Source organism: Pholis gunnellus (assembly GCF_910591455.1).
Source record: "Pholis gunnellus genome assembly, chromosome: 3".
Classification (NCBI taxonomy): domain Eukaryota; kingdom Metazoa; phylum Chordata; class Actinopteri; order Perciformes; family Pholidae; genus Pholis; species Pholis gunnellus.
The window spans coordinates 8,812,282-8,839,863 of NC_136529.1; the positions used below are offsets into that span (position 1 = coordinate 8,812,282).

At 41.6% G+C, this 27,582-nt stretch overlaps 1 protein-coding gene across 1 annotated transcript in view; it reads right to left on the reverse strand.

Moving 5' to 3' along the window:
- Positions 1–2,474: 2,474 nt before the first annotated feature.
- asic1b (acid-sensing (proton-gated) ion channel 1b) overlaps positions 2,475–27,582 on the reverse strand; it is a gene marked incomplete at both ends in the record, with an annotated part of 142,129 nt that continues 117,021 nt past the window's right edge. Inside the window, 9 exons of the mRNA XM_079186240.1 lie at positions 2,475–2,570; positions 3,329–3,430; positions 4,011–4,090; positions 4,441–4,532; positions 9,764–9,917; positions 10,527–10,583; positions 11,502–11,652; positions 16,857–16,984; positions 22,033–22,183. Coding sequence (XP_079042366.1) covers positions 2,475–2,570; positions 3,329–3,430; positions 4,011–4,090; positions 4,441–4,532; positions 9,764–9,917; positions 10,527–10,583; positions 11,502–11,652; positions 16,857–16,984; positions 22,033–22,183 — 1,011 coding nt within the window. The remainder of the gene's footprint in view (positions 2,571–3,328; positions 3,431–4,010; positions 4,091–4,440; positions 4,533–9,763; positions 9,918–10,526; positions 10,584–11,501; positions 11,653–16,856; positions 16,985–22,032; positions 22,184–27,582) is intronic.

Genomic DNA, 27,582 nt, shown 5'->3' on the forward strand with positions numbered 1-27,582 from the left:
CATAAACACACAACTGCCAGCAGGAAATGAACAGCATCATCTTTTATTTTCTTGATTAATTAGTCTTCTTGGCAGGTACAACAGAACATAATAAAACCGTCAGGGGGGCCACCATCATGTTTCAGACATTCAAAACAAGAAAAATCTTCATCAGATGTCGGAGCTGGTTCCCGGGAGCTTTAACACCTTGTAGGCTATATTAATGCGCGGTTACTCCTCTGAATGATACAAAATGAATGCACGCTCGCGTTTGCTGAACTAAGTTGAAGTTTGGTTTCACCACTAAAAGAAGTCATGAAAAAATAATTTTGAAAAAAAGTAAACGTCTGTCCTCGAATAACCCTCAGTGTCTGGTAGCAGTGGACTGATGTGCAGCCGGCTGAGCAACAAACATGATTTCAAGGCATACCATGTTTAAGGGTGCATAACTGGGCTCTAATATTCACCGTCATGCATCACCAAGCTGCTTTACTAACACAAGTGTGGCAGCCGGCAGCACCAGATGTACAGTAGAATACGAGAGCAGCCGTCCAGAATGTGCGGCTGCTGGCTGATTGACAATCTTGATAAAACTTGTATTGGCTGTGCAGGATATTTCTCATCCATCCTTTTGTCATACTGCAGCAAAGAAATTGTAATTACATCTCAAGAGCGTGGAGCTCAAAATGACCAATGTTGTGGCTTGCTGCTGCTTAACTGCAGCCCAAATGAATGGTTGAAGCAGATAAGTAATATCTATTTTAATACCAGACACTCTGCCCCCGAACCCCCAATGCTGATTTAATTCCAAGAAAAATGTTGTATGAATCAAAACACAAGATAAAATGTTGATGAAGAAAAAATGGAGATAGCAAAATGCCGAATGAGGTTTTCTAAGAGCTACTTGTGAATACAAATGAACATTTGCACAGTATACGTGAGTTGAAAAATGCTTTGCTTTCCCTATTTACCTCTTTGACCAAACGACAAATAAAGGTTTTTAGAGACGCAAATAACTGATAAGAATAAAACAATTTCCAAAATGATATTTAGATTTTATTTATGCTTTGATAACTAAATAGACCAGCCTATTACCTGGAAGATGGAGACAGGATTATCAGGCGATATCGAGTATGTTTTATATGAAAGAAATAAAAACAGTCCGATTAACACGATATTAATAATATGACAATATATCAAGAAGAATAGTACGTTGTCTTTTACATCACCTCTACATACTGGCGGTATTGTGCTTTGATAAGACTTTTGCAACTAGAACACAGATACATAAATTCTTTTTTTAACAGCCCCACAAAACTCAAAACGATTTGAGCGATCAACTCTCCGTGAGACAAAAATTCACCTCACCGTTTTATCCTGCAGTCGAGTTAAAAGTTTACAGAGGCTGAATGAAAACTCCTCGGCTCGTCGGGCACACGTGAAAATAGAAAAACGAACAGATGAGACAATGAAATTGGGTGCAGCTCATTCATTCATTGCACAGTGATGCTGTCATGTGAGCACAAACACACACACACACACACACACAAACACACACACAAACACTCACACTCCATAGCTACTCACATACGCAGAAATATATAGGATGTATGATCTTCCTTTTTATGTATATCATCGAGGCAAACGTGGTAATATATATATGTATATATATACATATACATATATACACTATATATATATGTGTATATATATATAAACACAAATCTAAATAAGAGATGGAATGAAAATCATGCACTGGACAAATACAAGCATGCATTTACATAATGAGACCTGAAATCTTCACCAGTACATTTTTAAATGGTAGATGATGCACCTCTACCACTAGCGCCAAAAGCCCCTCGAAAAACTTCCCTGCACACCCGACTACACTCATCTTGAACACAGATACATTCTCGTACAAACGACACAGAGTCCAGCTGTTGTTTTATGGAGCGCTGCAACAGTTACATATGTTGCTACATGTACAGTGGAGTAAGCGGTATGAACATTTGTCCCACTAGCAGGCCGGTGTTGTGTGAAACCATCGTGTGTTGCTGTGTTATATAAAGGCATGGGGGCTCTTTTTATGATCTGCTGTCTATGGTGAGATAGCTGTACATGTTCCCTTGTTTGTTTTTACATTTTGTTTTTTTTCGTCTTTTGAAAGAGAGGTCCGTGTTGGCAAGGTTCCTCCAATGAGCATCCTTTGCGGCAGTATTCCAGAGAAAAACACAGAGATAGAAGAGTTTAGAGTGCTGCGTGAAATGCTCTCCGGAAAATTAACAGATATTTTTATATTTGGGATATCCTCTCCTCTTGGCCTCGGGTGACAGGTCTTTGTCATATCTGATTAGTCCACTTTACTCCCTTTCCATGTAAAAAGTGCCTCTGTTAGACTTTGTATCGGTTCCTCACACTCCCCGTGCTGGATAGTTCTTGTTGTATGGTTGGCTTTGGTTGCATAACACGCACTTTGATGCTTCACCCGGGTCTGCTCAGCAAGTGAAGTCCTCAAAGTTGGCCTGGCCCGGGTGATGAGGTAGCATGTTGCCAGGATACGTTGATGGTGTACGCAGGTTCTCGCAAGGAGCCTGAGGGAGAAATGAGGGGAGAGAGAAAGAGAGGAAAAATAAAAGGCAAGTAAGGAAAAGCAGAGGAGAGGATGAAGATAGAGGAGAGAAATGATCGTCAGGAGAGGAAGTGTTGCGGGTGTTGAGGGGAGGCAAACAAGCAGAGGGGGAGTCATCACACTGAGAGTAAAACAGAAAATAAAATGCATTTGAGAAAACCTTAAAGTCATAAACTCACAGATAAACACGACGAGAGCAACAAGCTGGGCCAGAGAGAATATAGCTCCCTAAGAAATACTCTGGAGTAAAACAAAAGAAGAAGATGAAAATACTAAAGCTGGATGGAAAGACTACCACGTAAAGCAGGAGAGCAGGAGGAGGAGCACAACTCTGCCTTTCTTTCTCGGGGCTCGGACTTACATTTAAAGCGAACTGGCTTCATTTACTCTTGGAAATAAGTGAGCTGTCACACCTTTCAAAGCTCTAATTCCAGCCTGTCCCTGCTGGTCCCGTCCACCAGCTTTGATTTAATTCAAGCCACTTTCCGCTCTCCTATTTCTCTCTCTCTCGATTTCTTCTCCCTCTCAACCCAATCACCCTTTTACTCCCTTTCCTGTCTCTCAAGTCCTTCCCTCCCTAGCTTCCTCCATCTCTATCGCTTCACTAACCCTTCCTCACCACCACCACTCCTTCACTCGGCTGCTCTTGAGACCAGAGAAGAAAAAGAACAAGTAAATGCAGTCTGACACAGCGAAAGTGTTTAGAAGCAGCCTACTGACATGGCGTTTCACATCATCCAGGCTCAGCACAGCTCCCCGGTCATTGTTGTTGCGGCCTTTGTGTTTCTTCTTCGCGCATCGGCACAGCTTGTACTTGATCACCTGCAAATAGACGAGGACAGCCATTACTGACCCTTTGAGGATCAAAACACAATATTCAGAAACGTGCTTTGTTGTTTTTGTTCTTTTGATTGTTCAAGCCCAGACGCTTTGGCTCTGTAAGGATCAGGCAAAGTCGAATTCAAGAGGGATTGATTTTATGCATCTAAAAGTAAGTTTCGTCCTCGAAGCTGCACACGAGCAGGTCAAACAAACAGATGCACGAAAACATTTTCTGCATGGAAGTAGCAACATATAATTATTCTAATGAGAACAGACAACAGACTAATCTCAAAAATAATACATCCAAAATGTCAATGTATTCAGAGTCTCTGCTGCTGAGATGTGTGTGTGTGTGTGTGTGTGTGTGTGTGTGTGTGTGTCGCACAGAGACGGACTGTAACGTTGGGAGGGACACAGCATTCGCCACTCTCGCTAAAACATGTCCTTGTGCAGATTGGAAAAACTCCCCTTTGTGAGCAAGTAATCACAGTAACACTGGAGCAGTACACATTTCCACACACAATACATCAAACTGATGTGAGTGAGAGGCTCCTGATGATGATGATGGGAGATATTTTACCTCATATAGATAGTCAAAGAGTTCAAGGATAGTGAGGATGCTGGCTCCGATGAAGAGACCCATCTGACCTCCAATATCACCTGGAAAGACGAATACGAAAGCACAAAATGTACCGTCACACTAAAACAGACAGGAATGTCTTTTTCTGTGCATTCACATGAAACAGCTTTGAAATGTACTTGTCATCTTTTTTTTTCTTGAGGTTTGAAAGATGACAAATGTGACAGAAAACGTAGATGTTTGGGAAAAAAAAAGTTATGAAAAGCCATGATAGATTAAAGAAACAGTTCTGTGTGTCTTCTGGGACCTGAACAAGTGTAATGAAAATGCAAGCGCTTGCATTACTGTCACTTTGGATAAAGGGCATCTGTCATGTTGCATACTGCATATTATCTATTCCCATGAAAACACTTGACAGTTATTTCCTTACCCAGAAGGCCTGCCAATTCGTAGGCTTTCTTTTGTTCAATGGTTTCGTAGTTCAGCGCTTCGAAGAAGATATCCAGAACCAGAATGTTATCACTGTAAACAGAGAGACAAGCACACAGTCTGAAGTCACATATTCAGATGTCTCTGTTTATATTATATACACTTGTTTATCAGAGTCCTCAGGCAGAGAAGATGACAAGTGAGTCTGCCACTTCCTGCAGATAGAAGAGCAGCAAAGTAAAGCAAATAATCTGCCGCTATAGTTTATTTCTTCAAGGTGGGTGTGGTGACTTTTGATGTCCTGTATTTAAACATTTCACTTAAAAACCACCAGTACAAGAAAACCCAGGAAGAAAAATAACATGAATAATAGCAAATACATTTATTTTTTTTCCAGTTGCCTTTAATACACAGGTAGGAGTGATCTTACTAAGACCAAATTCAACCAATGTTCCAGTCGTTATTTGCAGTTTAGTTTGTGGTTTATTGAGGTAGTTGTGCAAAGAGATGAACGTAACAGGGTTTTCCAATTCTGCAAGTTGTAGCATTTTGCTCTGTTCCTGTTTTACACATTATTTTATGTGTTGGCAATTAATATTATTTTCTTCTTTTATTATTTTTAGAGCCACCAGTCCTTGCTGTTCTTAGGGCTCAGCTTCTTGGAGCAGACTTGTTATCGGTCTTTCCAAGATGAAGTCGAATTGTGCGTACGAGACCTAGTGCATCAGGTTTGGTCTCCAGTACTCTGCCCATTAAGGAGCCTCGTGGTGCAGTGGAATCAGCCACTAGAACAATGTCCCCTGGCGGGAGCGAAGCCTCTTTTTACCTTCAACCGCCGTTGTTCTTGGATTAGAGGCAAGAGTATTTCTGTGTCCACCGCTTCCAATAGAAATCTGTCATGTATTGTCTTCATCTATATTTGATTCACTCTTTTGCAAAGAGTGCTAAGTTAAGATGGACCTGGAAGTGAGTGTTTGGATTGGATCATTGGAAATCTTGGTAAGGGGTTGATCATTTAAAATTGCTTCAATTTCACAGATTTAAGTTTGCGATATTTAATCGTCCCGAACATGTTGTTTAAAGGTGCTCGATAGCATTTCCTATCGCCTCCACACGGTTCAAGTACCACTTCATCCATCGCTGAAGCAAGCCATTGAGTGCTTCTCTGAATTCTCTTTTACGCTCCAATAAAATTTGTGGCATTGTCTGATCTGAAAGAGGACACTTAACCTCATCGACAGATAAATCGTCGTAATGCATTGATAAAGGAGTCTGGGTCAAGGGTATTTGCAACTTCAAAACGTACTGACCTGCTTGCCATGCAGCATACCTTTTCACGAGACTTCGTCCTCTCTTGATCTCTATAGGACCGGAGTAGTCTACTCCTGCATTTGTAAAAGTCTGGTAGAATCCTCTCCAGACGCAAGTCTGCCATTTTTGATTCTCCAATTCTTCCCTGCTGTTGTTACACTGAACACAGTCTTATTATGATCTGCCTTGCAGCGGAGTATGTCTTGATAATCCAGTATTTTTTACGAAGGCGAGACAGCATATGATTTCATTCTCTGTGTCTGAGTTGTTCATGGATGCGTCGTAACAATAGTGTGGATATGTGAAGGTCCCTCTGAGAGAATAGTCGGATGTTTGGGCTTTTCAGGCAACGCTAGTCTATTCAGGCCACCGCTTACTCTCAGAAGTCCATCATCCAGCAGCAGATCCAGTTTGCACAAATGAAACTTCTTTATACTAGCTTCTAATACTGATATTTCATATTTGAGTCTTTGTCTTTAATCGAAAGAAACGACTGCTCCTTCTGCTTGGACGAGATCCTCAGGACATAACCACTGTCCGCGGAGGCTTGTTTTTAAGTCTTGCATCTCTTTTTCAATCATTAGTTTGCCAGGATGCTTTTTTTAAAGCTGCTCATAGTACTCTGAATCTCCTTTCTCCTTCATATCCGCTGCAAGGGTGTTGTCAAAACAATAGTTGACAAGAGACCTTGTGCGTTTCAGTGGATTTTTGACAATGACGTTCATTGTGATGTCTTGTTTGGTTTCTGGATCATTAGCAGAGATTCCAAGTGAGGTTTTGGCCATTCTCTGTCTGGTTTACAGAGAAACTCTGGTCCCTTGATCCATCTCTGGCAGCTTAAGAAGTGGCCTGCTGTTAGATCTCTAGAAGATTCATCTGCATAATTTTCCTTTGAGCGAATACATCTCCATTGTGATACATCAGAAGCATCAATTACAAAAAAAGATCCTGGTTGCCACAAATATTTTGAATTGTTTTGGTTTCACCGTTGATGTTCTTAAGCACTGTCATGCTATCGGTCTGAGGAGGGATTCGTCCAGTTAATGCTTTTTTCCCGCAGCATTGTGTCAACTCTTGACAGCTGAGACTTCAGCCGTGAGCTCCATTCTGTGACTTGGTATTTGTTTTAATGGTGCCGCTTTAAAACAAATGACATTTTAATGGTTTCCTCTCATGAATTCAACATGCACTTCTTTGTTGTTGTTTTCCAGTCTTCCATATGAAACAGCACCGTAGCCAGTTGGCGTCCTGCGTCGGAAAAAGTGGCGCAGCTGTGCATCGTATTTGACCAAAGCTTGTAGACTTTATGCACCGATAATTGTGGAAAACAAGGGAGATTATGACGGCTATTTCATTTCATGCTGTGTTAATGTCTAACGCTCAGGAATTCACTGAAAAAGAATGGGGATTAGTTTAAGGGCCCAGGGCAAAGACTATTATTTTGATTCCTGAATATCCTCTCTGTGGGCCAAATCAGACTTCACACCCCACTGGAGTTGAGATCAAAACCGTAACTCCCCTTTGTAGTTTCTCTTTTCATTCTCGGTGCACTGCTTTATTACTTAAATTTAAGCCAAGACAAGTGATGATCTGTTTTAAAAGGGAGCTCTGGCAAAGCCGGGGGGGGTAAGTTGAAATGCAAATTACAGCTGATAATGTAGAGACGGAGGTACCAATAAGAAATGAGCACACATCTGCTCGTTCCATGCTAAGTGGGAAATCTACTTTCTGCCCCTGCATTTTGACTGCACAGACTGTATTAAAAGCACATGAAACATCCTTAGTAGTAACAGCATGAAAAACAATCATCATACACTTAATTCCTCGCCCGGTGAGGTAATCTTTTTTGACATACACCCACAGGCTCATACAAGCGTGTACAGCACCAGGACCCTGGAGCTGGCTCACCTAAAAGTAATACAACCTTTATTAATGCTAATTACATCTGTGAATTTCAGGCATTGACAAGTCAAAGGACGAATGTTTTATAAATGCTCTCGTTCAAAAAGACTTGAAACTAAGAGAATTGGTCTCTCTGCCGGATATCAAGTTTTTATCGTAAAATGGTGAATGAATTGTTTCAACTGCTGATCTCAATGGGTCTTACCAAGTTAATATAGGTTTAACAAAAGAATTATATTTATATATTTCAACTGTCTTTCCATTACTTTAAATGCTAACTACCTTTTTGAACTGTTTATCAATTACTTTCAGCTATTTCAACTGGAGTAGGATTTAGGGAGATGTATTGGCAGACATGGAATACAACACTACCAAATGTAGCTATTTATTTAAATGTAACCTGTACTTAGTTGAGCAGCTGGCAGCTGCAGAAGAAGATGCCCCTTGAGGTACATAGCGCCCCTGGTTGGGAATCACTCATCTAGGTGTTTTATTTATTTATTATTATTTTGTTATTGCTGACATTCCCGGGTGTTTTGTAGGTCCACTTGTTTGAGGTGTCAGCCTGCAGCTTGAATGATGCTTCCTGGCTGCCAGGTGTTCTCATTGCTCAGTGAGTAACCTTCAACACGTCAGATCAGAGCTGTGGTCAACAGCCCATGAAGCTGTCTATGTGTGTCTATGTCTCTCTCTCGCTGTGTTAGTGGTTCCCAGTAGAAGGACAGTCCACTGTCACAGACTTCAGTCACACACCACTAAACACTGTGCAGCCCAGATACCAGAATACTCCCAGCTAATGCTCATCTGACTGACATAGCTTGGAAATATGGCCACTCATAAAATGAGTTGGATGGACTCACATCTGTCCACAGGGAATTAAATAAAACTTTCAGCAGCAAGAAGTGAAGGGTTTTTGCAGCACTCTGACTCCATATGGTGTAATTATCTCGTCCTCAGTAGCTCCTCCGGGAATGATAGATAAAAGATTCAACTGTTATTGCACCCACTCCTCATTTACTTGAAACTACCGTTGATCTGTTCATTAGATTTGGTAAGAAACAGTACATTCTTGGCTGATTAATGAAATCAATCTCTGACTGGAAGCTTCTAAAAAGAAATCTCAGTTTGAGAAGGTAAAGTAGCAGCCTTTAAGCGAGCTGCTTTAAGGGGAATCAACTTAACAACACTTACATTTTCTTATATAGATCACCGACACATGATGCAACCTTGTTTTAAGAGATTTACAGTGCAGCTTTAATCCTGTTTATTTACTGCCACTTTGAAACACATCAGGTTTTACTCCAAGTTCCTCACAATCAAGACCAAAAGCTACGTTTGAGACTCATCAGCACTGAACGGCAGCAGCATTTACCCATAATATGCTGGAGCCACAACATGTTACCTTTTGGCCCGATTTACTAATTATTTCTCTGATTTAAACAAAATGACTGGAAAAAACTAATTATTCCTTTTCTCTCGGAGTCGTTGAATCATGTCTGGAAATCATAAACAAAAGCAAAAGACAATGAAAACTTGAATTGTCCCCCAGCACTAGAAAAGGTAGTAACACTTAAAGTATCCCTCGAGTGTCTAAAACTAAAAGACAGCCTCATGTGCTGAAGTTTATATGTGCTCAGCCTAAATCTGAGTTTAAACATGTATGAACAAACCTGATTTTGTAACATTATAACTAGATTGGAAGCCAGTCTTAGTCGAACACGTAATGATGTGAAAACCTGAAACATCCAACACACACATACCCTGAGAATGCACTTCATAGTGAAGTGGGAGTCATCTTGTGTCTGGCAGTTCAACTTTTGAAACAAAAAATATTTAAATATTTTTGTTTTTTCAATGAGGGAAAAGGAGTGGTTATGTTTTAAAGACACAAACTATTAATCAAAGAAGAATGTCTTTACATGTCTTTAAAACATGAGCAGTTCAACTACTGAATATATAATATAAACATCAAAGACACTGACAAGTATAATTGTCCCCTGCTTTATGTGTAGCAGCCAGCAGTAAGAGACTGGTTACACTGAAGGTGATACCGTGTAAAACTGGATAAAAGAACCAGCGCTCATCATTGGATGAATAAAACATGGACTCACGCTATGTACTGCTCTGTCTTGTTGAATTTCTTTGCGAGGTACTTGGCCGATGCTTTGCTGGGTATCTTGACAAAGGACATCTCTTTACCGAAGCGCGTCATGTTGCACGGCGTCTCGCACACACAGTAGTCATTGTCTCTCTCGACAAGAAAGTCTGTAAAATAGATCAGGCAGAAAGAGAGGCGGAGAGAGGCAGGGAGATGGAAAGAAGAGGAGACACAGATAGATTTAACGTCACCCCAGGATGACAAACACAGCGCCAGCAGAGTGAAAGGCCTCACATAAAACTTGTGAAAAGACGCTTATAAGAAATATTAAAGATATGACATCCACGGTGACGGAGTCGGAGAGACAGCGGCAGCCAAAGGCCAACACGTGCATCTGTGTCATGAGAGAGCGAGACTTCGCGAGTCAATAAGAAAACAAGTAACAGACATGAGCGGTCTGAAAGGTATCAGGTGATGGAGAGACAGGGGAGTGTGAAAAAGAAGAGCCTCAGTGCCAGGCCGGAGATTTATCATTTGAGAATGGCTACTATCAGGCAGAAGGAACACTATTATCTGTTATCAGCATGGATCAGGGGCTCTGAACAGTGGGACACACACAACGGTGTGTACGCACGCACACACACACACACACACACACACACACACACACACACACACACACACACACACACACACACACACACACACACACACACACACACACACACACACACACACACACACACACACACACACACACACACACACACACTTACCCAAGGCAGGGTCTGCACACTCCTTGTACTGCTCCGGGGTGCAGTATGGTGCATCTCCTAAGGACAGGCAGGAGAAACACAATGTTCTCAAAGTGAACAAAAAGAGGGAGAAAGGGAAGAAGAGGGTTTTCCCGAGGATGCGAAAAAGGATGACGAGATCTGGGCGTATAATTCATTTTGTCTCAGACTGTCATTACCGTCCTTATTAGGACCGGATATTCGTCACAAATGTGATCTCATCTCGTAATTGATTTCATGAACTTTTGTACTTTTGCCCCCTCTCGTCAGCACTTTCGGTCTGTGTCACCCTCTCCATCGTTCTCTCCAGTGGCAGTGAAACCATTCTCTCCCCCAACACAGGATAAAGGCATGTCCTCGATGTCGAGGGAATTATTTCCCAATTATTCACTGCATTTCGCTTCGTGCTCTTTGAAAATCACTCTAACGACAGGGATACAGCAGAGAGGAATAGGAGCGGAGTATTTAAGCAAGGGCGTTGTCCATAGACTCACATTAACCAGGTGCACAATCACTAGAAGATAGCAGCTAATCCTGATTATTACACAGGTAGATTGTCTGGCTCTGGATGTGCAAACACAGAGCTGGAAGTGACCCTGATTGAAGAGAGAGAGACATTAACAATCGTTTTCAAATTCAAGTGTTTCCTCTGTGCCAAAATCCTTTTAATTTGCCGTCTGAGATGCCACACGGTGATGAAATGTAGGAGGTAGACAGCAAATGCCAGCTGAAATCACTGCACAAACACAAAGTGAAAATAGTGGAGTTTTCCGATTCACTGGAGTGTGAAAGTAGCTGATGCATCTGCAGTCGCTGTTTGTTCCGTAAAAATTGTCTTTGTCACGACTTAAAACGAAAGCCCCTTCAACAACAACAACCCCCACTGTAACACCTTTATGAATAAATGTCGATACACAGTGTTTGTATCCAGCAATGAGATGCCCGTCTGGTTCCTACCAGGCATGTGGACCATCCTGCAGTTGCAGTTCTCCACTAGGTATCGCGTCTCACAGTCGATACGGCAGGCCGTGATGCTGTAAGAGCTGAAGAAGTCAGAGTCCATCGCCGTGGCCTTGCAGTCCCCCCACGGTGGAGGCAGGTACGTCAGCTGAGAGACAGAGAAGCAGCAGTGCAGAAACCAATTCAGTTAAAGAGCACATTTTCATTTCCTTCGCACTGTTAATGCGGTTGTTTGACCTTGTACTTTCTGTTAATAGATTAGAAGCCATTACACATTTATTGTACTTGGCACAGAATATTAATCTCATTCTTTTTCCATGGTGAATGCATGCGTATAGTGGTGCTTATTGTGGGAGCTTTTCTCCTACGCCTCTGCTATTTAGAGTCTCCATCGGTGCTTTCATTGTACTGCCCACTCTCCATGCAGGAACTGAATAGTATCAGCTGTGTGGTGGAGCTGTGGTGTTGAAGTTTACACCCTGAACAGCTTCGCTACAGGACGTGTGGTGCCATGTTCCTTCTGTTCTGATCCACAAATGTACATTTTCTGTCACGCAAGCTGTAGTAAAATATCGACTTCATGTGGATACATGGACATCTCTGTCTCGGTCAAAAAACAGAGAGGCTCTTGGAGGATGGTGAGCTCTGTTCTCTGATCTTTGTTTGACACATTGGGCCTCATGTAAGAAGCTCTTACGAACAGATTCCTTCATAAGAGGCATGTAGGAGTGATTTAGGAGAACTAGCCGCACTCACACATTGTTAGGTATGAACACAATTAGTCTGCTGTTATATAATCAGTATTTTTCCTTAATTTGAAGAAATGTGGAGTTTGAAAACCCTTTAAAAATTACATTTCATAATTATGTTGACATTATCCTGTTTGACTCAGCAAGTAATGGCTGCCCAAGCAGAGAATGAAGTCGCTCTCCCTCTGTGTCTGTTGTTATCCAAGCTTTTCTGTGCTTTGATGACACAGCCAGGCCAGCCGTGTGTGCTTTTAGTGCATGTGAGCGTGCCCTGCTGGTTAGCTCACGGCCCCCACACTGCACTGCCCTCAGACGGAGGTTACAGCTGATAACGCCGTCCCGACCGACGGCGTTGTCGCCAAAGTTCCCCCTCAGGTAAACACTGTTAATTCTGTCAGCACTTCACGGTAGTTTGCACTGTAAGCGCCGTTCGCACCGTTAGCTGGGAGCCGCTGGCTAAGCTGTCACCATGTTGAGAGCTGCTGAGAGGCCACGCTCCCAAAATAATATATGACCATGTGACCAGGCCTGCATTTGATAATGGATTAACCTGCAGGTTATTTTTCTCTATTAATTGCATATGCAATTAAATACAATACAATTTCCTTAGGCCCAAGTTGACATATTCAGATTGCTTGTTTTGTTAAACTAACCGTCCAAAACCCGGGAGGTATCAGTTCACTGCAAAAGAAGATTAAGAAAATATTCACACTTGAGAAGCTGATACCATGTTTTTGGCGTTCATGCTTAAGGAATTACTTGCAACAATGAATATCAAATTCATAACACGTTTGAATATTATGCATACTTTTTTTTGGTCCAGTTTTCTACAAAATGTAGCAAAGCAGACGGTAACAGAAGTAAAGCATAGTGGCCCATTTAGGCAGAATTTAAATAAGAACATGGAACCAATGAAAGAAGAAGTGTAGGTCAGAAAAACCAGCACATTCCCAAAACCTAAAAAGAAAACTTAATAAAACTGAATAAAGTTGAGATAATGATATGCATGGTACTTGACTACTGGAGTGATCTCAACCGTAGGCACTTCTAGTCCCTGACCTCCATCATCAGGGCATCTGAGCATTTTAGAACCAAAATGAGAGAAAGCAACAGACAGACAGACAATACTGAGTAAAGAATTCATACAGAAATTAAAATATATAAAGTTGGAAAAATACACTTCCAACTCCAAAACGAGCCCCAATTAGTCTTGTTTACACTTGAGGTTGCACCATACAATTCATGTAGAAAAAGTCAACTGAAATCATCCCAATACCTTTAAAAAACTGTGATGCATTAAATGCTAAACAACAGCCCCTGTGTGTGTTTCCATTTCATCGGGTCATCACTGGGTGCTCACACAGCAATAAATGAAAGGCCACTGTTATGATTTAGGGACAATTTGTCCTGGAGTGCAAGAAGCAGCCACGTGTGTCGCGCAAAGGATTCGGTTACTAATAACCCAAGGCGATGTTCAACATGCTCATATAAGGTTCATATATATTACCATACCGTACAGCACACTCAAGTAAGCCAGATAGCTCTGTATAGAATCTAATTAGGAGATTAGAACGGTTTCTCTGCTTATTTTCACATCAAGGACGTTTCACAAAGTCAAACAGAACATAAAACCCCTCAGAGCTGGGTAAGATGTTGTAATCAATAGTAGGTGCTTGTGTATTTAATCACCTCATCCCGTGGATGAGACGATGCGACTGGGTAATGGCTCTTATGCTCAGAGTTCTGCTTTATTTCTCCGCATTTTCAAAGGCTCTACTCAGCCATCCTAAACCACCTTGTGGAATCATTACTTCCCGTTGGTTAAACTCCTGCAAAAGCTTAATTCTGCAAGTGTGGCCAAACCGAGCCTGGTGTGAGAGATTTTAGGTTTATGTCAGCGTGCTGTTTAACGATCATAAGGAAGAAAGCAAATCATGTTCGAGACCGTGGCCTCAATCACCCCTTCGTTAACGGTGCAGACGAAAGGGTGAGAGGTAGACACAAGAGGAAAGGCGAGAGTTTTACGCTGACAGCAACAATGGAGAAGAAACATTATGTTCTTTTTGCTTTTCTATGTTAAGTAGGGGAAAAATTGTAGATTTTTCTTTTGTGGGATCATGGTGAGTGACAGTTTGGCAGGCTGAAAAAGATCCCGACAGTTTGACACTACAGGACTGCTGAAGAAGGCAGCTGAATAAATGTGAGCAAACTGCATTAGATTAATGAAGAGAGAGCCTGGCAGCCAATGAAATAAATATATATATAGAGAGAGAGAGAGGTTGAGAGACAGAAAGAGTGGGAATCATATTAAAGAGAGAGGAATTGTATTAGAGAAAATTGTAGTGAGTGTTGGAAAGTAAAAAAGTAAGGGAGCTTGTGAGAAATACAGAAAAACAAAGAGGGACAGTTTCCTGCAGACGCGACATTGGCAGCATGCAAAATCCTGCCGCAGCCCGGCGACACTGGAACACACTCACTGGTAGTGTGGACGTGGAAGGACTGAGATCACTCCCAAATCCATCCCTTTCTGTCCTCCATTCATTATGCATGGTTCTGTAGCATATTAGGGGGCCAGAGCATGTGATTTGTACGGTTGTATGCTTGCAGAATTATTCACAGTTCAGCGGAATAACCAACATACACTTTGCTTAAGTGAGAAAAACAGACTTCCAAAAGCTGACTGGAGAAAGTTTCTATAATAACGTTACGGCCTCAAGTTTGTAACTATCAGAACTACACACGGGCCCAAGGTCTCCAAGAACCCACAGACATGAACAGGGCTTTCGCTGTGGGATTGGTAAATAAATGGTTAATGTCTGAAGGCTCAGCGTTCCATTTCCAGCATTTGTCCTTCAAAACACAGCACAGCGCTGAGAGTGGTGCCAACAAAAGCCCAGAACAGGGCCGGTGACAATCATGCTACTCTCTTGTGTGACCTGACGATTGTGAACGCCCAGATTCAGGAAACATTGTGTTAAGTGGTGGAAGAATGTTAATGTTTGGAAAAGTTTGTAATGGAGGAAGAAAGAATGAACCATGCAGTCTGTGTTTGTACCAGGAGGTTATAATCTTTGTAGAGCAGAGAGGCGGGTTCTAAATCTCATCGGTTTCAGCACGAGCCACCTTTTCAGATTACAGGGAGTCATTTGATTCAAAATCCGTATAAAAATATCCCTAAGTGGAGCTTTAGATACATTCAGAATGTGTCCCATTTGCCTCGACACTGTTACCCACAGAGAGGGCCTCTGATAAGCTCGCTAACTGAAGAGCTTGTGCTCACTGTTTAATTTTAAATGATTGAGATACTGACTGCGAGTGTTCAGTAAAGCTCTTAGTCTGCTGGGAACGACGAGGGCAGACAAGGGCAGAGCCATCAGGGGTGCCTCAGAGGCAGCAGATCCTCCAGATGGTTGAGGATCAAGGGGAGTGAGCAGGAGGGTGTGAGTGGTTATGGGACCCAGTCCAGGGCTTGATCAACCCTGGCAGGGTCATCTGGGCCATGCAGGATGTCTGAAGTTGAAAGCCCCAAAACACCCACATTGATCCAAAGATACATCACTGATTGTAGCCACTTTATGAGCTGATGTATGTTCACACTAGACAAGGTGTTTGCATGACAATTTTCTGGTCAAATTATATTTGTGACATCTCAGATATCTGGGATAGGAAAGCTATCAAATTAGTTTTGCCTATTGAAAAACTGATAGCATTGTCAGATGGTAATTGTTAGGTGATGTACAGTGTGCCAAAGGTGAGACACCAGCACAGCTAGGCAGGCTAAAGCAGGATAAATTCAGGCGGCAACGTCTGGTTCTGAGAAGTGAAGTGACTTAAAATTGCATTCTTTCTCATGGTCACCAGGGGGCGACTCCTCTGGTTGCAATGGAAATCTGACTGTATAGAATTCTAAGAGAAAATTACCCTACTTCTCACTTGATTCATTACATCAGTAAACATTGTGAAGATGAGTTTCGGCTACAGTTTAGTCTTCTGCTAACCGTAGCTGTCACAGCAGCGTCGCAGCGGTGAGCTTTCGCGGAAGGCTAAAGAGAAAATGACGCATGCCACGAGTTACTGCCCTAGCTACCGTAGCCATGAAGCTAGCTCACGGCGCTAGCCACAGCCGTGAGCAGAAGGCTAAACTATTAGCAACATTTTCTCTCAATCTCACCGATACGGTCAGATTCTCTTTTTCATAAGTCTGTCTTCTTTATTGTGGTTGCTTTGCAGTGTAGGCAGTTTTTGCCAATGCTGGAATATATACCATTCCTGCAGGATATCCTGCTGTCAAAAGGATGTGCACACAAATCTGTATGTGGGGCAGCCAATAGGAACGCCCTCTCTCTGAAATGAACTGTGATCGACCAAAGTCTCCCGTTACGGTCTAGATTTTCTAAAGCCTAAAAACAGAGTTAAGAAGAGGTGCAGAAGTCTAGTTTTCTCTCAAACTACCTGAATTAAAGTATGCTGAAAGGTTATTATGGCTTTTTTGTCCAATGATGACAGGAGACTCAAAAAAAATATGTTTCGCCCTGACAAAATATGCTGAGATGTATTCTTGCACTTTCTATATTTCATGTCTGTCATCTTTCTCAAGACGTACCCGTTGTTCCTGACAGGAGACAAAGGTCTGAAACCCCGGCGCCACTCCAAAGCCAAGCTGGTCTATGAACGGCGGCTCCTGCTGGGTGTGGATCTGAACCTTGATCCCTGCTTCAAACGATGTCTCGTCTGTTGACAAGAAGAGGTTAGGACATTTACAACAGGGATGATCATTTGTATGCACACATTGGCCTACATGATCTACTCGGCAGCAGTTGTAATTAAACAAAGGAAGACAAAGCTTTGTAGTGGTGGGATATGTTTCAGTCAGTGAGTGAAAAACAAGCCAGCAAACTAAATCTTAAAGCATCATTGACTTGAAGGTGGACAGAAGCATTCCTGGAGTGGAATATTTATTAGTTACATCCGTGTTCTTCCAACAATCACATTGTGGTCATTCAGGAGTTAAAACTTGCTGGAATTTGGAGTGAAAGGATAAAGAAGTGCTTGATGACAATACATGCCACACAATAATCGTATTTACTGCAGGGATAAACCTGAAAGTGAATGGATAAATTAATAAATAAATGATGATGAGGTTAAAAGGAAAATCAATACAAGTGGCAGCTTCCTTTGCTACAGCACTCTGCTGTATGGATTTTAAATGAAGCAGATGGGCCTCTTTGATACTGAGATCGGGGGAACATCACAATGACATCCTGACTCAAGCCTCCGCTTGTGCAAACATATTTCCATCACATTTGCTGAGGCCTGGATTCGAGAGATTTAGTTCCTGTGAGTGTTGGCTCGGGGATGAAGTGGGATGTCTGTTTCCTGCCGTCTTTTCTCCCTGCTTGTCACACGGCATCGTCCTCTTAAGTGCCAGGCTTTCTCAGGATTTTCAATTAAAGAGCTCAGGGATGCGACTGAAATTCAGCACGAGAGCTACGACAAAGAGCGACAGACGTTGACTGTTACACATTGCTCTTCTGAGACTTGATACAAAAGCTGATACCAAGACTAATGCTTGAGGCTTGGAGCACAAACACATTCGCGAGCAGTGCTCATGCTTGCAAAAAGCGCACGTCATCTTTAAGTCATGGCCATCTGTCATCTTTATACAATTGTAATAATGACATTCAGGCTGAACGTCGGAACTAAATGGAAATCATACTTGTCGCTGCGCAAACATGTCACGCATATGCAACAATTACACATTAAGTCTTCAAAAAAAAGACTGCAGGGAATCTCATTTTTATCAAACTACATCATCACACCTTCCCACTTACATTTTCTTGGATGTCTATTTTTAATCATCATGCTGAGGTCTCTTGGTACTATTGAATCAGGACGGGGTCGCCTCACAACTGCACTGCTGTTTCTGTGATGAGTTTGCATGTTCGTCCCGTGTCTGCCTGGGTTTCCTCTGATTGCTCCCGTTTCCTCCAACAGTACATGTGAAGTAAAAGTCCTACATCGCCTGCATGTGTCAAAGTTAGTGTTTACATGTGTTAGAAACTCTCATAGACTCCGGGGAGTGACCTGCCTCTCACATAAAGCATGCTGGAATATGCTCCAGCCCCATGCCACCCTGCAGGAGATAAGTGGGTATAAAAAATGGATGGATGGAATCACTCACAGTTTTGCGCTTCAACCATGCGTGCACTGACTTCTACACACCGAATCAGATTTATTAATTTTTCTTCTCGTGCTCTTGAATATGCGTACATTAAGAACCGCGTCTGACCAGGAGAACCAACACACCCCTCAGTGGTACACACACATTAAAGACACACAAACTCAATGGATAGGTTGTGAACTTCCTCAAGATGTTTTTATTCCTATTTATAAACCATAGTAATCACTTCTGCCAAGAGTGAAATTATGCTTTTTCATGGCGCTATTTCCACTGGTTCCTCTTGGCCTGCATCACTTAGCAACTGTGGAGCCTTGTAGGAGATTCAGAGGATCTGGTTCAATTTAGACTTTATAAAGGACTCAACTCATAATAATAAACCTATCTGTCAAATGCATCTTTAAACGTTTATTTAGTGTAGGCGGGTAGAAAGTCTGTAACCTTAAAACATAATATAACTGTACAAAAGTGTGATTTGAGAGGCGCTAGATTATTTACATGATGTTATCGTAGTCTAATATTAACATGGTATCAATAGTTCATCTTTTAAATATCACGATTATCGTCAATACCGGTATATTGAGGCAGATTTTTTGGTCACTCAGAATCCTGTGTGACCACTCAAGTCATCAAAATATCTAAACATCTTTAGCATCAAGCTGGTCATTTTAGTGTGGACGACACCAAGGCACACACGTGCAATAATCATGCTGTTTAATCAGCATTTTGATATGCCTCAACTGTCAGGGAGATGGAACATCTTGGCAAGGGCTGAGAGGCTGAAATAATACTGTTTACAGAGGCCTATTCATACATATATATCTACCAGATTTCATATTACAGCAGGTGCCGGTGGGTACACCAACATTCACAAACGTTTGGCTTGCATTTGTGCTGCAGCTTCTTGTAATTCAGATATTTTTCGACCTGAGCCCTATTTCCCCATGTTTTTGTGTCAAACTGATTAATAGGGACAACGATTTGTGAAATGAGTCTAGTACTGAGTGAGAGAGCTGCAGCTCAGGGACTGTAATGTAATCATTTCGGGACAATTTGGCATCTCATATTTGCGTCCACTAAAAGTGCTTGTTTTTGCCACTGACAGGCTTTCTCCACTCTGATTGTTATTATAAGCCTAAGTATGTATCATAAGTAGAAGTATATTAAACGTGTCTGACAACATTATGGAAAAAGTCTTGCTCAAGGAGAAGTCTTGTTCTGAAATAGCAAAGAGTTTTGAGTTGGAGTAAAGAGAGCTTAGTGTTATTTTAAAAGAGTATCAATGTCATGGCTGATTGTTGAAATGACTTGAAAAATGTAAATGACGTCTTTGGCCGCCTGCATATTTGAGCCAGAGCATACGGATGAAGAGCTTCTACAAACTGATGAGCGGGCGGATGTTGAGAGAGAGCGAGAGTGGGGCAACAGGCCAAGGAGGGTGAACCAGCTTCTGCAAGGCCACAAAGCTCAGGAGACTGGTGGTGTTCCTGTGGGTGTTGTGACCCTATGAGGCCCATAGAAGAAGAACGCTGTAAAGACTAGGACCTGTTGCTGCCTGATATTCAGATTTCAGAACAAGACTTCTCCTTGAGCGGGACTTGGACATAGTAACAAAGCCAACGGATCAAGTGTTAGGTAAAGAAGAACATTGTATTTCTCTTTAGGGTCATTTTCATAATGTTGTTAAGACACTTATAATAACAATCTGAGCCCGTCAGTGGCAAAAGAAAATAACTTTTAGTGAATGCAACGTTGTATTGACGCTGCTCAATTGCCCTTGCCGGTAACAGCACTCTCGCTCAATACTTGACAAATTAAAAAATAATGGTCATTTAGACACAGAAACATGGGAGAATAGGGTCCAGGTGGAAAAATACTGAAGTTACCTATTAAGCAGCAGCCTCATCCTGTCATTACAAACCATTGTGAGTATCCGCATGCTGCTCTTTTGTTGTGGCAACACCACAGGTGGGCAGTACATAGCGGGGTAGTGGGGTACAAAAAGCTTTCAAAAGAGAGGTCTTCACAGTCACTAAACACGTACCGAGTTTACAAGCGACCATGTTTGCTTGTGCTGCTTTCGACACCGTCTGTAAATGTCCTTATCATCTGATAGATCGTTGATCCTCCATCCATTGTTTCCTTTTGTCCACAACAAGTAACTCTATATTAAGGCTGCAAAGGACTTTCAGAGGGAAGTGTTGACCATATTTGGGATTCTGGAGATGTTTCTGTATGTAAATGAGCCTCAACAGGAACGAGGCCCATGGTTGAATAGGTTAGATTCATCATTGTTCATTGTGAGAAGTTGTGCGTGTACATATTTGATAAATATGAACAGCTCTTAAGCACACACTCAGAACTTGCAGAAAAGAGGCCCCAGGTGTTTGAACGGGCACATTATGCACTGCACGGCATCCAGCAAGATTAAACAAACAGGTAGTAAATGCTGTTATAATAGGACTAATCAATGGACAATCTGCATCATTTTGGCATAATGACAAAACCTGCAAACCAATCCCCTTGAAAAAAACACCCTCTGCCAACAACATAAACAATCATGAAATAATACTAAAATAAACTGATTAATGAAAAGGGAGTGAAGTAAATGACTGTGTGTGTACTGCAGTCACTGCATCCTTAGATTTTCATCACAGCCCCTCTTGTAAAAGACTTTAATCATTAAATAATCTTACATAAAGTGCATTCAATATTAACATCTTTAAATCATTTAGGCTTGGAGTGGATGCAGCTTTATATTCATATATTACAGGCACAGCTTTCTGCCTCATGTTTTATGACGATCATGTGCAGTGTGTTTCTGTGACCATAATGAACTGTCTCTTTTCATTCATTGCCTAGAGTATATAAAATATTGATACAAACACACAGCCGCATATGCAGCTGCATTAAAATCAAAGTTTCAGGGTGTCCTGGAGCGGCACTGAGGAGACTCAACTGTGTAGATGAGGGGTCGACTCTGAATGGAAGAGCCTGTAGCCTCTATTGATTTTATATCTGGCAAAGTGTTCTGCTCTTATTTGATTCATGTGGACCTGAAGCCTAACTGACAAGTGATGCAATCATGCTAGAATGACGTAACATTTTCCTGATCAATATCCATCTGTCTTTATACAGATTGGTCGATAACAATCCCGTGGACACAGTGCATTTCAGGATCATCACTCATAGTTAATGAAAGTGTGGAGAACATTTCATATTTCAGGTGCATAACTTACCATAAATCTGCTACAGATAAAACGTATCTTTAACCATGTATGCATGTTCACCCCACTGAATGGATTTAGGTGTTTCACAGTTACATCAATAATGCAATTCAACTATAACAGCCTAGTCAGGCCTCCAGCTCAGGGATTAGAGAGGAATCCCTGTGATAGTTTCTTTCCCCTGAGATTTCTTAGAGCACCAACACTGAAAATAACCGGTTACTTTGGTCTTTAATTGGTCAAAAAAAAAAAATCTTTTGAACTCCGAGTCCTCACTTAAGGGCAAACACAAACAGCAATCGTGTGGTTTTAGCTGAGGTCTCCAGAACTGGGAGCGGGGTGTTTCGTGTAATGCATCCTTGAGGTAAGCTTACCAGTCTCTCCCCATACAGGCAAGTATTCATCCTGCTGGATATCCAACATCAGTTCCAGGCCGTTGCCCATCCCACCCTTCATCGTCACCATGAGGGGTCGATCATCTTGGCCTGAATTAAAGGTGTAGCACTTCCCATAGCGTGTGAATATCTGAAACACACAAAGAAACAGTGGTTTTAGTGATACCTGGTCACAACAAGACGACAAGGAGAGAAAGGCAGCATTGAGGCTGCACCTCAGTTCTGACCATGAAGTAAAAATCTCAGTGTGCAGCTGTGAGTGTTAAACTCTTTCAAAAAAAAGTGGAGCTGGAAGGTTGTGCACAGCAGGGGGTTGTTTCAGAAGCAGCTGAGAAGCACCGTGACAGTTACCGGTTCTCGTTACGCTGTCAGCCGCAGACCTCAAGAGGTCTCGGCGTTGAGATGCTGTTGACAAACTGAGCCTTCACCCCTCTCAGTGCTGCATGATACAGTGTGTGCTGGAGTGAATATGACATGACTTTTATTTCAGAGTGGGATATCCTCACACAACAACAACAATGACTTCTGGCATCAAAGTAAATCTTGCAAAAAGATGATTGAAGTTCCTCCCAGAGCTCCAGCTATACAGACTGTTCACATTACAGAGATGGCAATGATTTCTGTTTTTAAGTACGGAGCGATGATTATCATTAGAGCTGAAGCAATTAGTCAATTAATGAATTAGTCAGTTGACAGAAAATGAAACAGCAACTATTACTAAATCATGACAAGTCATTTTTTTTAAAGCAAAAGTGTCAAACATTTACTGGTTGCAGCTTCTTAAATGTGAGGATTTCCTGCATTTCTTTGACATATATGATAGTAAACTGATTATTTTGGGGTTTTGGACTGTTATGGGATATTAAAATGGGAACTGGTTTACTATTTTGTGACATTGTGGCAGATCAATTGATTATGGAAAATATTGCAGCCCAAATAATTACCAGATCTTGGGCTGCAACTGACAGTTATTTACATTATGGATCAATCTGGCAATTATTTTCAAAAATGAATTGAGTGGTTCATAAAAAAATGTCAGACTTAATAAAAAAAATGCTTACCAAATACCCAAGTTAATGTAAATAAATCTCTTGCTTTGTACACCTAACAGATACAAATCATAAAATATCCAGTTATTTATCATAGAAAACTAACAAAACCATAAAATGTTCACTTTTAAGAAGATATAGAATCAGAGTTTGGGGCATTTCTGACTAATTGTTTCAGCTGTAAACAAATAATCACAGACGACTCTTTTTCTCTCCCAACTGCTTTCAAAGCATCTTGAAAAAAAAAAAAAAGAGGCCAGATCAAGCGAGCGAAACACGCTCCAGTGTCACTTTTAATTTCCACAGTATGACACAAATCTGCCGATGCAACTTGGAGTTCAATGAGCATGGTGCAGCCTCGTCAAATCCTAACTATACCTGCCTTCAGATTACATGCCTGGAGAGTTTCCTGTCTTATTAGCGGTGGATCAGGAACACACTGAACGGTAGTACTGGAGAGCTACTACAGAGCGCAGCAGAGAAAAACTGATCTATTGGCAAAGACATGATTGCCAGCGATCTAATGGACGTATAATCGAATCATAGACATTAGAAATTGAAAAAAAGCCATGGCCAGGATCCAAAATAAAAACCTTCCTCTACTTTGTTGTCAAGCCACATGATTGTGAGCCCCGCATCAAAGCTTCCTCGCTCACAATTAACTTATAATTAACCTTCAACATTTTGACATTCATATGAGGAAATGGTAAAAGGAAGTGGAGGAGGGGCTGGAAGAGAAGAAATGGCAACGGGAGCGGAAAAGCAATAACTGAAATAAGTCTCCTTCCTTTTGTCCTCTACTCTTTGTCTAGAGATCCAATGCAACAGATGCAATAGAGATTTGGCTTCATCGCGAAATAGCGGTGCAAATAACTTCATCACAACACAGCTTTGCTGAGACTGCCTAAAATAGTTGTTTTATTCCTTGTGAACGTATTGCGTGGGCCTTGGAAACACATAACGAGGCGTTCATTACATATGAGTCAGACATTAGCACTTCGTGACAAATTCTTCAAATGTCACGAACACCAGATGCACGGAGCAGAAAAAAAAATTGCACTCATGTCTCACAAAGAAAAAAGTTTGTATAATGCAAATCCTTTTCAGTGAAGTGAGCGGGGAAAGAATGGAGAAGGAAATCAAGATGGATTGCCTCCCAGCGTGCGGTTATATGGGAGCTTTTAACACACAAAGTGGTGAAATGTAATAAAAAGCCTTCTGATATTTGGTCACAATATGAGATGTGACCTTTCAAGCGCGAAAGTGGCAAAACTGCGTCCAAAACAGTGTCTGCAACACCCACCTATGTGCAGCGACTCCAGAGCAGGATACAGACATCAATAAAAAGGCCCCCGAAATCAATCTCAGTCCCGGAGTCGCCTCTCACCATAATTAGATCACCGCTTATCATTACTCTTTGGAATAAAAAGGCAGGGAAACGTTACAATATCAAGGCACCACCTGCACAACATATCGGACGATGAGGACGGGCAAAAAACCTGCGGACGAAAAGGTGTCTGCAGACTTTTATGTGCACAGATTTCCCCTTAAGAGACCCGGCAGCAGCCAACTTTACTTAAAACAAATCTAAAACCAACCATTTCTTAAGTACATTTCTTACTTTTACAGCTTACAGTGTCTGATTGTTCAGGGGACAATTGTGAAAATTCAGAGAAAGAGCATAATGCTGCTCGCACTGACAACAGAAAAAGCATTTGGCAAATTTGCATCAAAAGAACAGTGTTGGTAATTGTGTGGACACACATTCGTACAAGAATATGAATGAGTAGGCTCACACGGGGAGCGTGTGGAGAGTATTTGTGTGTCGAGTATTTGTGTGTCGAGTATTTTCGTGTACAGTATTTTCGTGTACAGTATTTGTGTGTAGAGTATTTGCGTGCACGTGTGCAGCCGCCCCTAGCCTGTGTGCGTGTTGATAACGTGTTGATTGACTGCAGGAGGCCTGTCGTCAGAGTTGCTGTGGTAACCAGGAGATTGTGCTGGCTGCATTGAGTGAGGAGCAGCAGCAGCATGTGACCTTGGGGAGTCAGGAAATTCATTGTGTTCTGCAGGCTTTGAGGTTTGCGCTCAGACTCAACATGCTTTCTTGGTGTGTGTCAATCGAACAGCCTGTCTGTCTCGTTCTGTGTTGTTGGGAGTGTTTGTGCGGCAATAATATTTCCACAAATTCATTTTCACAATTCAGCCGGAGCTCCTCCGGAAAAGAAATCAACCTGTTTTTTTTTACTCGAGGCAGAAGCCCAATCATCGCAAAAACAAAAGAAAAACTAATTAATTCAAAATTAAGTGGTGCAATCGGAGCAGTATTGAATGGCTCTGCACAGCGACGGTAAACACTTGAAACTTGTTAGCATTAACCTTGTTACTCCAATACACTGAGCAAATATATGTGATGCCTCAGCAGCCTTTCTGAGGAGATACATCTGGTGTTGCATTCTCACACGGCTCCCCGCTGCGCCCCGTATACATTGCATTTAAAGTGGGAACCTCCGTATCTCCTGAACTTGTAAACGCAAAAATTTAATATTTAAACCGACCCCACCTAGGAGGAAAAACACTGAGAGACACATCACCCTCTCTCGTTCTCGCAGGGTGTAGAAATGTCAGTGTCTCTCTTCGATAAATAATTCAGACACACAACCCCAGACTGTAGAGATGGCCCTCAGCTATCCCTCACATGACAATATGACAAGGATGCACAAGCTGTTCCTTAAAGTTGCCAGGGAACCACTTTCCCTCCTAGCCATTGATTTTAAAATCAGCGCTGAGCAACGACGGTGCAATGTGTTATGACAGCTACAAAAACAGAGACATAAGAAAGATTGTCTGGGTCGTACACTGAATCAACTCAGGTAATAGTAGGGTTTGCTGATGCTAAATATATCTTATATGCAATTAACTTACAACAACAAATACAACAATGAATGAGTAGATAATGAAGTGTGGCAATTTACTGTTCTGGTGTATCGTCTTTCTGTCATTGTACTTCAGCTGCATGAGGAGGGAGTATTCACATCTTACGCTGTAATACAATCCAATACAAATAAACAAGCTTCTCAAACCTCTCAAAAATAATCTCACATCAAGTTCAGTTCTTTGTGGAGTTTTTTTTTGACCAATTTCCTTTTTTCCAAGTCAAGATTGAACTTTGAACCACAACTTTTTTTAAGGCAACATGGATGACCTGGTTTTCTGTATTATTTATTTCAGCAGTAAAAGACTCACGCAAAGCGGGTTTAGGATCTTTTCCACCACACAAAGCCCAGAGGTGATAAGAATTATGGGACGTTTGATGGCGACTGAACAAACTCAATTTGCTGTTGAGGACTGTGTGATACTGACAAAAGCCCCAGAAGAGCTGCTAAATGGATGTTGAAATGAGACATTGTGAGATTAAATTTTAGGGTTATTCTGTCCACCTGTTGTACTTCACTTTCCCCAAAAATGCCTCTGACTAGTTGTCAGAGAACAGGTGTGACACCTGTTAAATAAAATGTGTGTATGGTCGCACTGCTCTATGGAGGTATGATGGATTTTCACGCCCAGCACCAAACAACACACTGACAAAGTTAGTGACGAGTGCCTGGCGAACACGGTGGAGCATTTAGCAGCTGAAGTGTCGGATATTTATGGTGGAGAGCAGAACTGAGCAAATGATTGGACTCCCGCTCGTCAGGTGGCCCGATACATTTCTCCAAATGAATTTCAATGTTGTTCTGTGTCTGCTGGATGTGCAAATAGGCAATATTGTTGTCAATGTTGTGTTTACAACTTGTAGTGCTGCCACCAAGTGGCCAAAAGACAGATAGATCGATAGATAGATAGATATAGATAGATAGATAGATGGATAGATAGATAGATAGATAGATAGATAGATAGATAGATGGATGGATAGATGGATAGATGGATGGATAGATGGATGGATAGATGGATAGATGGATGGATGGATGGATAGATGGATAGATGGATAGAAAGTTACTTTATTAATCCCGCAAGGGGAAATTGTTTCACTACAGCAGCAATTATGGTACAGGCAAATAAAATAACAGAGTAAACATATGAAATATCAAATGCAAATATCAAATGCACAATATACACAATGAAATAGAATAATATTAAATCAACTAACTAAACAGTAGTGCAAGAACATCAACTGATGCAGGTTGAAGCAACCTTGCAAATTCACAAGTCTAGAGGAAGCAACCAATACGTCAAGTTCATCAAGTTATTACTGTTTTAGACAATGTAAACGTCATCTCTGATTACACATCATTGTAGCCATTCTGTACACATACTGCAGCTATATGAATGTCTGCCCAGTTACTTATATCCGATATCCGACAAAAGTACGACTGTTCCTGTAGCTGTAGCATTCTTTTTTAGCAAGGTTAACTGGTAAAGTCTTAGGGTGGAGTTTTCTCTTAACATTTCATCCACAAATCGTCATAAAAAGCACCTT